General features: G+C 57.8%; 2 protein-coding genes and 1 long non-coding RNA gene across 9 annotated transcripts; 2 read left to right on the plus strand and 1 right to left on the minus strand.

The window, feature by feature from the left end:
* The first annotated feature begins 7 nt into the window (after positions 1-7).
* Positions 8-987, plus strand: LOC131482443 (uncharacterized). Its single transcript, XR_009246993.1, has 2 exons — positions 8-67; positions 545-987. It is a non-coding gene; the product is annotated as an uncharacterized LOC131482443 (long non-coding RNA).
* Positions 988-1,246: 259 nt separating this feature from the next.
* Positions 1,247-4,127, minus strand: METTL23 (methyltransferase 23, arginine). The gene is made up of 5 exons (XM_004593038.3): positions 3,890-4,127; positions 3,033-3,137; positions 1,705-1,942; positions 1,538-1,622; positions 1,247-1,430 (listed from the first exon to the last, which is right to left on the minus strand). The coding sequence occupies exons 2-5, from the start codon at positions 3,114-3,116 to the stop codon at positions 1,247-1,249; spliced, it is 591 nt and encodes a 196-aa protein (XP_004593095.2). The 5' UTR covers positions 3,117-3,137; positions 3,890-4,127.
* A 255-nt stretch (positions 4,128-4,382) lies between these two features.
* On the plus strand, positions 4,383-10,561 carry JMJD6 (jumonji domain containing 6, arginine demethylase and lysine hydroxylase). Of its 7 annotated transcripts, none has more exons than XR_009246991.1 (7): positions 4,383-4,646; positions 4,758-5,146; positions 5,514-5,800; positions 6,201-6,336; positions 6,731-6,824; positions 7,399-7,537; positions 8,182-8,300. XR_009246991.1 is itself a non-coding variant. In XM_058676566.1 (7 exons), exons 1-7 carry the CDS (start codon positions 4,518-4,520, stop codon positions 9,695-9,697), a joined length of 1,314 nt encoding a protein of 437 aa, XP_058532549.1. In that variant the 5' UTR covers positions 4,383-4,517; the 3' UTR covers positions 9,698-10,561. The 7 variants fall into 7 exon arrangements, 6 of the variants coding, with proteins under 6 accessions (XP_058532549.1, XP_004592935.1, XP_058532553.1 ...); XM_058676566.1 differs by lacking the exon at positions 6,731-6,824 and adding an exon at positions 9,661-10,561 and having other exon boundaries at positions 7,399-7,606; positions 8,182-8,309; XM_004592878.4 differs by lacking the exon at positions 6,731-6,824 and adding an exon at positions 9,661-10,559 and having other exon boundaries at positions 8,182-8,309.
* Positions 10,562-11,682: the final 1,121 nt, after the last annotated feature.

Consider the following 11,682-nt stretch of genomic DNA (forward strand, 5'->3'; position numbering starts at 1 on the left):
ACCACACGCTCAGGCCGTCTTCGGTCCGTGGAAGAACCCTTGGGACAAGCAACTGGCTATTGAAAAGGTTATTTTGTAACATTAACTTTTTACTTGTTTTAATCTTTGCCTCAGGTGGCAAACTTCATTTTATGTGCCATTTTGTTGCTGTTATTCAAATTTCTTGTAATTTAGTGAGGTGAACGACTACAGATTTCATTATTGCATTGGATATTTGAGGTAAAATTTCATTTTGTTTATATAGTGCTGACTTTTTTTGTTTGGAATTAAACAGATTGGTAACCTAATTTGTGACCTCCTGACTTTAAGGAAACAGTCTAAAGCGGTCAAGAGATTGACTCAACATTGCCTTCATTCGTTAACATTAAAAAACTGCAAAAGTTGGTGTCAATTTGTAATATGTTATTTGCCTTCAGATCTAAATGGTAATCTGAATCCAAATTTGTATAAAGACTGCAGGTGAAAAGATTTGATTTTTTTTTTTTTAAGGATTGTTGACCAAACACAATTCTAATCTCTTCTCTTGTGTATTTTTGTGCACTAGGCGCAGTTGTGTAGCAGTTCAGTAATGCTGGTTAGCTGTTAAGGTGGCGTGTTGCAGTGCAGAGTGCTTGGCTGTTTCCTGTTGTCTCCTGGTTGCTCCTGTGTAGAGAGATGCCTGTCGTGCAGAAACAAATGGCTGTCGAGTTTATTAAATGCCTGACAACTGCACTTCCAGTCACCGGGCCTTGCCTATAGATAACGGAGCATACAGTGAGCACATCTAGCTGATGATAAATACACCATTTTACCCTCCCCCCACCTGTCCCCCAAATGGTAAATTGATGATCCTGTATGAACTTAAAATGGCAAATGTTAAGGAAACATGGTTTGTAACTTTGTAAGTACTTAACAACATGGTGTATCTTTGCTTATGGATATTCTGTACTATAACCATTGTTTCTGTAGTTTAATTAAAATGTTTCTTGGTGTTAGCTTTTCTCAGAATATGTCTTGGTCTTTTTTCTTTCCCCGTGTCCACTTGAAAGAGTATGCAACTATGTTAAATGTTAAACTGCGGTGTGAAATGGGCAGGCCTGAGCCCCAATCCTCGGCTCATTTATGGCCCTTTAAGACCAAGAATAATTGAGTCACTTTTTTTCGTTGTTTTATTATTTTAAGTTTATTGTTGTTCATAAGTGTTAAATGACACAGAATTTGCCATCTTGAAGCCTACTTGGGTCCCAAGCTGGTCCCGGGGTTGGCGTCATGCCGACAGCTGTGTGGGTCCAGCTCCCTTGGCGAGGGAGATGACCAGCATTTCCACTGTGTGTCTCCCTGGGAGGGCCGAGTCTGCTATGTGCTCCCTGTCGGCAGCAAAAGACGCCAGGGGAACGTGAACACATTTCATGTCCCACTTGTAGAGCAAAGCTTCCAGCGACCAGTCGGCACTGGAGGAAAAATAAATGGTTACTGATCATCGTGTCGTCTTGCTTTGGGCGCGTTTTCATCTAGGCACTGCAAGGCTTAAGCTGCCTTGGATTTGAGGCACACTCACCTCCTGACCTGGTAGGTGGACCACAGCTGCACTCTGTGGTTCTTTTGCATCAGGAAGTATACTGTAGTGAGGATGTCCTCAAAGTCTGAGAAGGGATTTGGGTAAGCTTGTTAGCCTTTCTCTGCAACGCTACTCTGATCCAACAGACCACTTAGCAAAAAGCTTACCTTCTGGCTCAAAGAACACATCAGATGCAAGAATAATATCTTGGGGTGGTAGGGCGAGGAGACTTGGAGACACGTGGCCCCACGTTAGCCCCAGCACTGGCATCTCCGGCAGGCTGTTCATCTGGCAGCTTTGCCGGCAGATGGCTAGACAGTGCGGCAGCTCAGAGCTGTCTGACAGCGTGACTTGAGCGCCACACTTTGCAGCCACGATTCCTGGGAGACTCACACCAGCTCCGATCTGTTGAAAAGAGCAGTTTTGAGGTCATAATAAAGCTAGGAGTGGCGTCTACATCTGCCAGCTGGCTCAAACAGGCCTGTGGATGGTAGAGAACCAGTTACAACCTTTCAAAAGCAAAATACTTCCCCCTCCCCTTCTCTTTGTCAAGGCATAAAGATTCAAGAAAGGCAAAGAACTCCAACCTGGTTCACACCCCAAAAGGCTCTGGTGCCAAGAACTAGGGATTCAGGTTGGGGTTTCCATGTTGTTGGCTGGGAGTCATTGCCTACCTCAACAGGAAAACTAAACAGTGGAGCTAAAGTGGACTCCACCTGCTAGTGGACAGGTTGCACACCTGCAAGTGCTGGCATGTGGTTGCTGCTGGTTCGTGTCCCAGCTGCCTGTGACTACCTGGGCCCTGCACCCACATCTGACGAAGCTGCTGACCTGTCCGGTTCCACAGCTTGAGTGCACCATGACATGAAAGATCTGTCTCCTTACATCTAAGTCTGCCTTTCCAGTAAGAATAAGTCAAGCCCCTTTTTTTTTTTCCAAGATTGATTTTTATTTGGAAAGGTAGAAATACACAGAGGAGGAGATAGAGATCTTCCGCGTCCCATGATTCACTCTCCTGGCTGCAACAGCCGGTCTGAAGCCAGGCGCTCCTTCTGGGTCTCCCACAGGGTGCAGGGTCCCAAGGCTTTGGGGCATCCTCCACTGCTTTCCCAGGCCACAGCAGGGAGCTGGATGGGAAGTAGGGTAGATGGGACACGAACCATCGTCCATTTGGGATCCTGGCGCGTTCAGGATGAGGACTTTAGCCACTAGGCCATGCCGCCGGGTCCCCCCAAAGTAGCCTCTTAACTGCCATGTCCCAGCTACCCAATTCACTTAAAAGACTGCTGGGGTGCACCTGGGTGGCTTGGACTTTAACATCCGCCTGTCGGCCTTTCACAGGGTTGCCGAGCTCCTGCTGCCATTCCCGGGAAAGCAGCGGAGGATGGTCCCAGAGGGGTCCTGGCTCCTGGCCACTGGGGGTGGATGGAAGATCCGGGCCTCAACACCTCTGGCATTCAGTCATGGAGACTGCTGGCAACTAGGGGCCTCGTACCTCTAGGACAGCCTTGCTCGGCAGACTTCCTCTGTGGAACCACAGGTACTGGGCCAGGACCACGGCACAGGGCCAGACGTACATTCCATACTGGAGATGCAGAACCTGGGAAGAGAGGGTTGTGTGAGGCCTGGCGCAGCAACCCAGCGGCTGAAGTCCTCGCCTGGCCCATGCTGGGATCCCGTATGGGCACCGGTTCATACCCTGGCTACTCCACGTGCCATCCAGCTCCCTGCCTGTGGCCTGGGAAAGCAGTCCAGGACGGCCCAAAGCCTTGGGCCCCTGCACCCACGTGGGAGACACCCAGCCATTGCGGCCTCTTGGGGAGTGAGTCATCGGAGAGAAGATCCTCCTCTGTCTTTCCTCTCTGTATATCTGACTTTCCAGTAAAAAGAAATCTTGGAAAAGGAAAAAAAGAAGGTTGTGTGAGGCCTACACTGATGGAGGGGACGAGGCATACTGCAGCCCGCAGGTCCTGTGGGACAGATCGAACTGCGGACGGGCAAGACGCCAGGAATGCCTCACGTGGGGGGATGCAGGGACAACCGCCGAAGGGCGGGGTGTGGGGGGGCGTGCAGGTGGGAACGAGGGCCTGCAGGAGGCCTTGGCCTGTGAGAGTTACCTGCACAAGCCCGCCTCGCCGCGTGGAAGCCATCCCAGAGCCAAGAGACACGACGCCCCCCCAGTCAGCGCGCTGACTGCAAACAGCAGCCCAGGGGTCCCTGCGGGGGACACTGGGCGCAGCCAAGGGGCACGAGCCGGAGGGCGGCGGTCAGAACCGCCGTCGGGAGCCACGCAGAGGCCCAACCCAGCGCTTCTAGAATCACCCCGTTCCTGCCGCCGCCTCCCGCACGCACCTGCGGCACGCGGACCTCCAGCGCCGGCCCCTCGGCCCCCGGGCCCGAGAACCGAAAGCGCTGGACGCGGACCGCATGTCCTCCCAAGCCCAGCTCGTCCACGGAGGCGCCGGGACGCCCCGGGCGTGCGGGGGACGCGGCGGGCACCGAGCGGCCAGACTGCGCGCGTGGGGCCTCCCGCGCACGGACTGAGCGAGCCCGAGCCCCGCGGGCCGCCCCCCGCGCACCGACAGGCCGGCCAGCACCACGAGCCTGCGCGTGGCCGGAAGTGGCCGCCACGCCGGAAGCGGGCGGGGAGCAGGAGGAAGGAGACCGCGGCGCGGCGGCTGACGTGACCTTCCCAACATGGCGGAGGCCCGGCCTGTGTGAGGGCGGGTCCCGGAGGCGCCGAGGCCAATGACGGACGGCGAGACATGGTGGGGCGGGGAGGACGGCCGCCGCAGGCCCAACCCGAGGCTTGGGAGGTGGCTGCCGAGTGAATATTCTGGAAGGCGACTTTAAAGGCGGCGGGGCCCGGGACGAAGGGCGTCGTGGGGCCGAGCTGGAAGCGGGCTGAGCTGGGGTGGGGGTGGCGGGGCGGCGCGTTCGGGGGCAGGCAGCGTGGCCGCCCGCCGGGGACCCCGGCAGCATGAACCACAAGAGCAAGAAGCGGATCCGCGAGGCCAAGCGCAGTGCGCGGCCGGAGCTCAAGGACTCGCTCGACTGGACCCGGCACAACTACTACGAGAGCTTCCCGCTGAGCCCGGCGGCCGTGGCGGTGAGCGCCCGGGGCGGCCGGTGCGGAGCCTGGGCGCGCACCTGCCCCGCGACGGGGCCTCGGGCGGCGGGCAGCCGGGGTAACCGCGCCGGTCTTTTCTGATCCCCTCAGGACAACGTGGAGAGGGCCGACGCGCGGCAGCTGTCCGTGGAGGAGTTCGTGGAGCGCTACGAGCGCCCCTACAAGCCCGTGGTGCTCCTGCACGCCCAGGAGGGCTGGTCCGCGCCCGAGAAATGGACTCTGGAGCGCCTCAAAAGGAAGTACCGGAATCAGAAGTTCAAGTGCGGCGAGGATAACGACGGCTACTCGGTGAAGATGAAGATGAAGTACTACATCGAGTACATGGAGAGCACGCGCGACGACAGCCCCCTCTACATCTTCGACAGCAGCTACGGGGAGCACCCTAAGAGAAAGAAACTCCTGGAAGACTACAAAGTGCCCAAGTTTTTCACCGACGACCTCTTCCAGTACGCGGGGGAGAAGCGCAGGCCGCCCTACAGGTGAGGCCTCGGACCCCCATCCCTACTGCACCTGCCTGCCCTGGCGTGGCTGCTCCGGGGGGACTCCACGCATCTTGGGTGCTAGCCCAGTAGTGGGTTACACCCACATGAGGGACCCAGAGGGTGTTCCAGGGTACAAGAGAATGATCTAGTGTGTGTGGGGGCTGCCACCCGAGGGGCCCTGAGCCGTAAGGGAAGCTGTGGTAGTTAAGGTCCACCAGGAGTTGTTGTTTTGCTCTTCATTTTATTGTTTCAAGGTATCACAAGTTGTATATTCTCTGAGATATAAAAAGCGCCTGAGACAGGAGGCGGGGTGTGCTGTGCGGAGGACAGAGAGTCACCCTTGGGTGCTGGGCTGTGTCCACAGGTGGTTCGTGATGGGGCCGCCTCGCTCCGGCACCGGCATCCACATTGACCCCCTGGGAACCAGCGCCTGGAACGCCTTGGTGCAGGGCCACAAGCGCTGGTGCCTGTTCCCCACCAGCACCCCACGGGAGCTCATCAAAGTGACCCGAGAAGAGGGTGGCAGCCAGCAGGATGAGGCCATCACTTGGTTTCACATCATCTATCCCCGGACACAGCTGCCCACCTGGCCGGCCGAGTTCAAGCCCCTCGAGATCCTGCAGAAGCCCGGGGAGACCGTCTTTGTGCCAGGTACGGGCGGGCAGCACCAGCTGGGTGGGGCCAGGAAGTCCTGCCACCATGCTGGGTGGAGCTGAGTGGCCTGCAGGGTTTTGTTGTATTTTGTTTTCTTTGATATTCTCCTGGAATCCAGAGGACTTTCTGCCCATAGACTTTGGTCACTGTCTTGGACTGACACAAATTCCTGCCCTAGAAGGCCAACCTAGAGGCAGTGCTTCCGGTGGGCCAGTGTCACAGAAGCCAGTCCACAGAGAGATGGCAGGACTGGGCCCCAGGGCAGCTCTCCGCGAGGCAGGCAGGCTATGCCTGGTGCCTGGAGCCACACCTGCCCACGAGGCAGTCTGGCTCATTTGGCTCATTGGTGACTGCATGTGAGGCCGGCCCATTCAGCTCTCTCTCTCCTGCCTTGCAGGAGGCTGGTGGCATGTTGTCCTCAATCTCGACACCACCATTGCCATCACCCAGAATTTTGCCAGCAGCACCAACTTCCCCATCGTATGGCACAAGACGGTAAGAGGGAGACCAAAGTTATCGAGGAAGTGGTATAGGTGAGAGCCGTTTTTCTTGTTATTCTTGCTTTGTTCCAATTCCTGCCCCAGAGCCCAAACATGGAAAAGGAGCCCCCTGCTGCAGCGTGCGGTGCTGGGTCCACAAGGCCACCAGACCCCCCACAGGGTACACAGGGGGGGCCCCTGAGGTCAGGCTAGCTCAGGGCGTGGGCCAGCCTCCAGCCGATCTGAGTGTGGTCGGAACCAGGACTGCTTCTTGTTGGGCTTTTGTCTTTTTGGTTTTTTTCTTCTAAGCACCAGCACCAACACAAGGAGCCATTTGGTTGGGTTTTATTGTGGTTGTTTCACTTTCTTTCCCATTTGCAATGAAAACCTTCCTTTGTCGTGAGCGAGGCGACTGCCCTGGACACTTAGCGCCTCTGTTTATCCACAGAACTGACCCGGCACGGGCAGCGGCCGAGCCAGCCACCCCCAGCCACCCCGTGCCACTGGGTCCCACCTCTGACCCGGAGGGACCGGCTCTCGGGGTAAGAGGGATTCTGGCTTGTTCCGTGCCCCGCCGCCCCGAAAGGGCCAGCAGGGGTGGTGGCCCCCAGTCTCCCTGGTCGCAGGCCACTGCAGAGGCCCCGGAAGGGGAGGGCTGCCAGCCCTGGTTTGGCGCCCTGTGCTCCTGGCTGCCCTCCTTGTGTGTGCTCCGAGCAGTGGCATCTAACCGTACCCAGCTTGGATCCCCAAGTTCTGTGCTGTGCAAAGGAAAGCTCTTCCTTTAGATCGCCTGAAAAGGTTCAGAAATAGGAGCCCCACCCCCGCCATCAGCCCAGGGGAGTAGGGAAGAGCCAGGGCTAACTCAGGGCACCTGTGCCCGGCTATTTTTTTTGGCAGGATGGCTGGCTCATCTGGGCAGGTGGTAGTGGACGGCGTGGGCTTTTCTTTTCAGAACAACATGGGCAGTGTGTGTTAGGGTTTCCTGTTAGGCCTGGGCTTTGTGTGTGCTTGCCGTCAGTGCCTGTTCCGAGGTGACACTCCAGCACCTCCAGGGCAGCCATGTTGCTGTGTGGGGGTGAGGCTGCCCGCCCAGAGAGCGCCCTCTCTGCCCCCCAGGATCCTGAAGCAGGAGCACCCTGAGCTGGCTGTGCTGGCCGACTCGGTCGACCTCCAGGAGTCTACGGGGATGGCGTCCGACTCCTCCAGCGACTCCTCCAGCTCCTCCAGCTCCAGTGACTCGGGCTCGGACTCGGAGGTGAGGCCCGGCCTGCCTGCCCAGGGCCTCTGCGCGCCGCCAGCCCAGCTCGGTCTAGCAGGGAAAAGGGTGGGAACATTTTTTCACTTTCTTCCAAGAACCCGAAATATTCGCGCGCTTCCTGAGGGGTGGGGCCTGTCCATTTTCCAGCCCAAATGTGCATGGAAACTACCGGAGTCGCCATAACCGGGGACTTAGCGGGCGAAGAAGGCCTCTTGCTCACACCGCATTGGGGTGACTGCCACGCATGAGTGAACAGTCTCCCTCCGGTCGTCACCTGGCAGCCTGGTGACCTCACCAGCCCCGCCAGTCATTGGCAGTCAGGATTGCCCTCAGCAGATGCCGTGCGTGTGTCCCAGCATCCTGCCAGCTGGTCTCGTGCCGGTGGGGGAAGCCGACTAACTGCTGTGCTGTTCCGCTGTGCCGAGCGCTGTGCCAGGTGCAACTTTCTGTAAATGCCTCGGGAGGCCTCCTGTGCTGCACCTTCGGGGCTGGAGCTGACTCCAGGCACCCCGTAACCAGCCAAGGGAAGAGGCTGAGCCATCCCACGTGGCCTGCGCGTGGCTGGCGGAGACTGAGCATGAGCGCTGGGGGAGAAGGAAGTAGCCTCCAGGTTGAATTCTCGCTGTTTCTCCCGTGTCCAGGGAGAGTCGGGGTCTGAAGGAGACGGGATGACGCATCGCAGGAAGAAGAGGCGAACCTGCGGCCTGGTGGGCAACGGGGACACCACCTCCCAGGACGACTGCGTGAGCAAAGAGCGCAGCTCCTCCAGGTGACCGTGCGTGGCTGCTGTCTGTGTGGAGGACACGCCCCAAGCCGGGCCCAGGCGGGGCTAGGGCCACCTGTCCCAGCCCACAGACTGGGGCGGGGCAGATAGAAGGCATAGGATGCAGGGGGCCGCTCGGTTACTGGCTCTGTTCTCCTTTGCTCTCGACACCAAGTAATCACAAAGCAATGTGGCTTGTTTTAGGAGGAGGAGCAGGAGTGTGAGAGTGGTGCCAAGAACTCCTTGCACTATTTAATAAAAATGGAATCGGTTTTACAGCTTTGACCTTTTTTTCTCTGAGCCCCCGCCCTCATTGCTCTTGTCCCGGGTGTCCCGTGAAAAATCAGTGCTCCTGTGGGCTGTGTGCTCCGGGGGAGGCCGTGGTGAACGGCTGGAAAGGAGAGAGCTTTTTTTTTTTTTAAGGTTTATTTATTTATTTTTATTGGAAAGGTGGACATACACAGAGGAGGAGAGACAGAGAGGAAGATCTTCCGTCCAATGGTTCACTCCCCAAGTGAGTGCAACAGCTGGAGCTTAGCTAATCAGAAGCCAGGAGCTCTTCCAGGTCTCCCATATGGATGCAGGGTCCCAAGGCTTTGGGCCGTCCTCGACTGCTTTCCCAGGCCACAAGCAGGGAGCTGGATGGGAAGTGGGCTGCCAGGGTTAGAACCAGCGCCCATGGGATCCTGGCCATGCAAGGTGAGGACTTTAACCACTACACTATCGCGCCGGGCCCAGAAAGGGAGAGATTCTGAGGAGGTCGGTCTCTGCATATTCTGAAAACGCTGCCCTCTGCTCCCCCGTGGCCACTTGGGGGGCTCACCACGGCGGGCAGCAGCCGAGAGCCCGGACCTTTTGTGAAGCATGGTCAGGTCTGCAGGTTCTGTTGGGGAGATCAAGTCAGATGTTCATGAGTTGGCACTCGGACATCAGCGTTTGCCCGCTGGCTGGGCAGGTGGCAGGCTCCAGGGCCATCTGTGCCCAGTAATTCCTGTCCCTGTGCTGGTTGGAGGGCAGAGAGGTGAGGTAGGGAGACAGGAGAACGCAGGGTCCGGCGTCCTTCACAGCCGCGCTGACGTGCCGTCCTGCTCTGCCGTCCCCTGGGGGCCGCACGGCCGGCTTCCCGTGCCCCCGCTCCCTGTGCTGTAGATGGTTATTGGAGTGAAGTGATGGCGCTGGAGTGGACAGTCTCAGCCCTGACTGTCCCTCCGCAGCTGTGCGTGGACTCCCCTTGGCCTTTTTAAGTTGCATCTGTGCCTGACGTGTGGCGTGGCGCTGTGTGGAAAAGGCCCCGCGGGCGGCTGCACTCGGCTGTACCATCTGCCTGCTCACCGCACTGCTGTGCTTTCCTTGGCAGGATTAGGGACACTTGTGGAGGCCGGGCTCACCCCTGAGCAGGCACAGACTCCCCAGGCTGGCTGCAGTGCGCGCTGGTGGGCTCTCGCCTCTTGTTCCTCCCTTCTCTGTCTCCTTGGAAGTGGATCCTCCTCTGGCCCAAGCGCCCATCTTCGGTCACAGCTGTTAGCTGGGAATAGAGTTCAAGACGTTGAAAAGGCCCAGCCAGCTCAGTGAAACCCTGAAGCCGCTGAGCTGTTGGGTAAGAAGGTCCGTGCCATCTCGCTCATGTCCCACGTTTGCTGAGCTGGAGGCTACAGGGCTGGAGCCCCTTCCGCTTGGTCAGCCTGCTGCCCTTGCTGAGGAACAGAGCCAGCTGTGCATGAGCAGCGGCACTGCGTGGCGAGTGACTGGCCCACAAGCAGAGCTGTAGTGTGTGAACATGTACTGCCTTCTCGGACGTTGCCCGTGGTCCTCAAACAGGGCGATGAAGAGCTGAGTGCCCAGCACTGGCCAGCATCGGGGCTCAGTCGGGCCCACCTTCCCTAATCCGGTGTCTGCAGCGAGCAGCAGGCACAGTGCGGGGGTGTTGGTGTGTGGCATTTTGGGGGGTGGGGCAACACCGGGGACAAAGTGGGAAAGGTATTCCGTGTACTTGTAGCACTGAGTTTAATGTCCTAGCAGGGCCAGGTCCCTGACAGGTTGAGAAGTAAAAGTTTCCCAGCCTGTGGTCTGAAAGGACTTTAAGACAGGTGGCCTGAGCCACTGCAGAGCACACGCTTGCACTAAGGGTACTGCCCAGGGGGTGGGGTGGCCTGGAGGAGCGCCGACCAGCAGAGCCCAGCCTCTGCCCTCCTGAGTCACCCGCTCGACTTAACCGTCGTTAGAGTCAACAGAATTTGCATCCTGGGGGTGTCCAGTTCAGGTCCTGTCGGTTGGGGGCTGGGGGAGGCAAGGGCTCCTGGCAGCCAAGGGCAAGTGGCCCTCTGTCTAGAGTGTTCCTGAGGGCATATTGTATGATTGCCTCTTGGAAAGCACCTGAAAGCAGGCGGGGGGCTGACGGCTACATTCTGACAGGCTGCCCGCCTTCCTCTGCAAGGGCCGTGGTCTCTGCAGTCACCTTGGGAGGATTTCTGACCCCTGCCTGACTCACCTGCCAGCTGGGGCTTCTGAAAGAGGCTGGGCAGCTCCTGGTGGCCCTGGGTGCGCCTCAGTGAAGCGAAGACGTACACTGTCTCTTAGGGTAGTTGTATCCGAATAGCATTCCTCCTCTGCTTTTTAAAAGCCTTTTCTTGCCATTCTCAAGAATTTTTTTTTTTCTTTTCCCCTTTTTCTCTCAAATTCCAAACCACACTGTTCTTTAATAAAACCTGATACAAAAACCGGGACAGGCTATGTGACCACCAGAGGGCGCAGTGGGACATGTTGCCACCGGAGGGGCAGGATGTGGACCCTCCAGCTCAGCTAGCTTTCCAGCAGCTTCTCCCCATACCTCAGGTGCCTACGGCCTGAGCTGTGCTGCACAGAAGCTCCTGCCTGCCCTGTTGTCGTGCAGGCTTCACGTGGCTACTGGGCGCCTGCTGCCCACGGTGGGCCAGAACTGGGGTGATGGTTAGGGGAGGACAGGAAGTCAGATCAGGTCCGATCAGTTAGTGTGTGAACCAGCCCTCTGAGTCATGTCAGCCACAGTGAAGAGAGGATTACAGTCAACTCTTGAGGTGACAGCCAATCCTGAAACCAAAGAGCTGGGGGCTGAAGTGACCTGGGACCAGGAGCCACTTATGGGGAGGAGCAGGGTGGGCCAGGCGAGGGAGTCAGGGGGCTCTGAAGGGTGGGGGTTTCTGGGGAGGAGCAGGGTGGGCCAGGCCAGGGGGTGGGGGCTTAGAAGGGCAGGATTCCCTGTGGAGGAACGGGGTGGGCCAGGCCTGGGGGGGAAGGGCAGTCAGAAGGGCGGGGGTCCCTGGGTCTTAGAACTTCCTCATCAGCCCAAAGAGTGAAGCTGGCCTTAAAGTTGGCACTCGTGCCAGGCCATTTAGATGGGCAC

This window comes from Ochotona princeps, chromosome 17, assembly GCF_030435755.1.
Source record: "Ochotona princeps isolate mOchPri1 chromosome 17, mOchPri1.hap1, whole genome shotgun sequence".
Lineage (NCBI taxonomy): Eukaryota > Metazoa > Chordata > Mammalia > Lagomorpha > Ochotonidae > Ochotona > Ochotona princeps.

What these genes read in the sequence shown, in the direction of transcription:
- JMJD6 (XM_058676566.1), top strand. Translation starts at nt 4,518, where the DNA reads ATGAACCACAAGAGCAAGAAGCGGATCCGCGAGGCCAAGCGCAGTGCG. An exon ending in TTATCGAGGAAGTGGTATAG is followed by an intron (nt 6,337 to 7,398) that starts GTGAGAGCCGTT and finishes TCTGCCCCCCAG; the next exon opens with GATCCTGAAGCAGGAGCACC. An exon ending in AAAGAGCGCAGCTCCTCCAG is followed by an intron (nt 8,310 to 9,660) that starts GTGACCGTGCGT and finishes TTTCCTTGGCAG; the next exon opens with GATTAGGGACACTTGTGGAG.
- METTL23 (XM_004593038.3), bottom strand. Translation starts at nt 3,116, where the DNA reads ATGTACGTCTGGCCCTGTGCCGTGGTCCTGGCCCAGTACCTGTGGTTC. An exon ending in CGAGCAAGGCTGTCCTAGAG is followed by an intron (nt 1,943 to 3,032) that starts GTACGAGGCCCC and finishes TCTTTTCAACAG; the next exon opens with ATCGGAGCTGGTGTGAGTCT. An exon ending in TCCACCTACCAGGTCAGGAG is followed by an intron (nt 1,431 to 1,537) that starts GTGAGTGTGCCT and finishes TTTTTCCTCCAG; the next exon opens with TGCCGACTGGTCGCTGGAAG.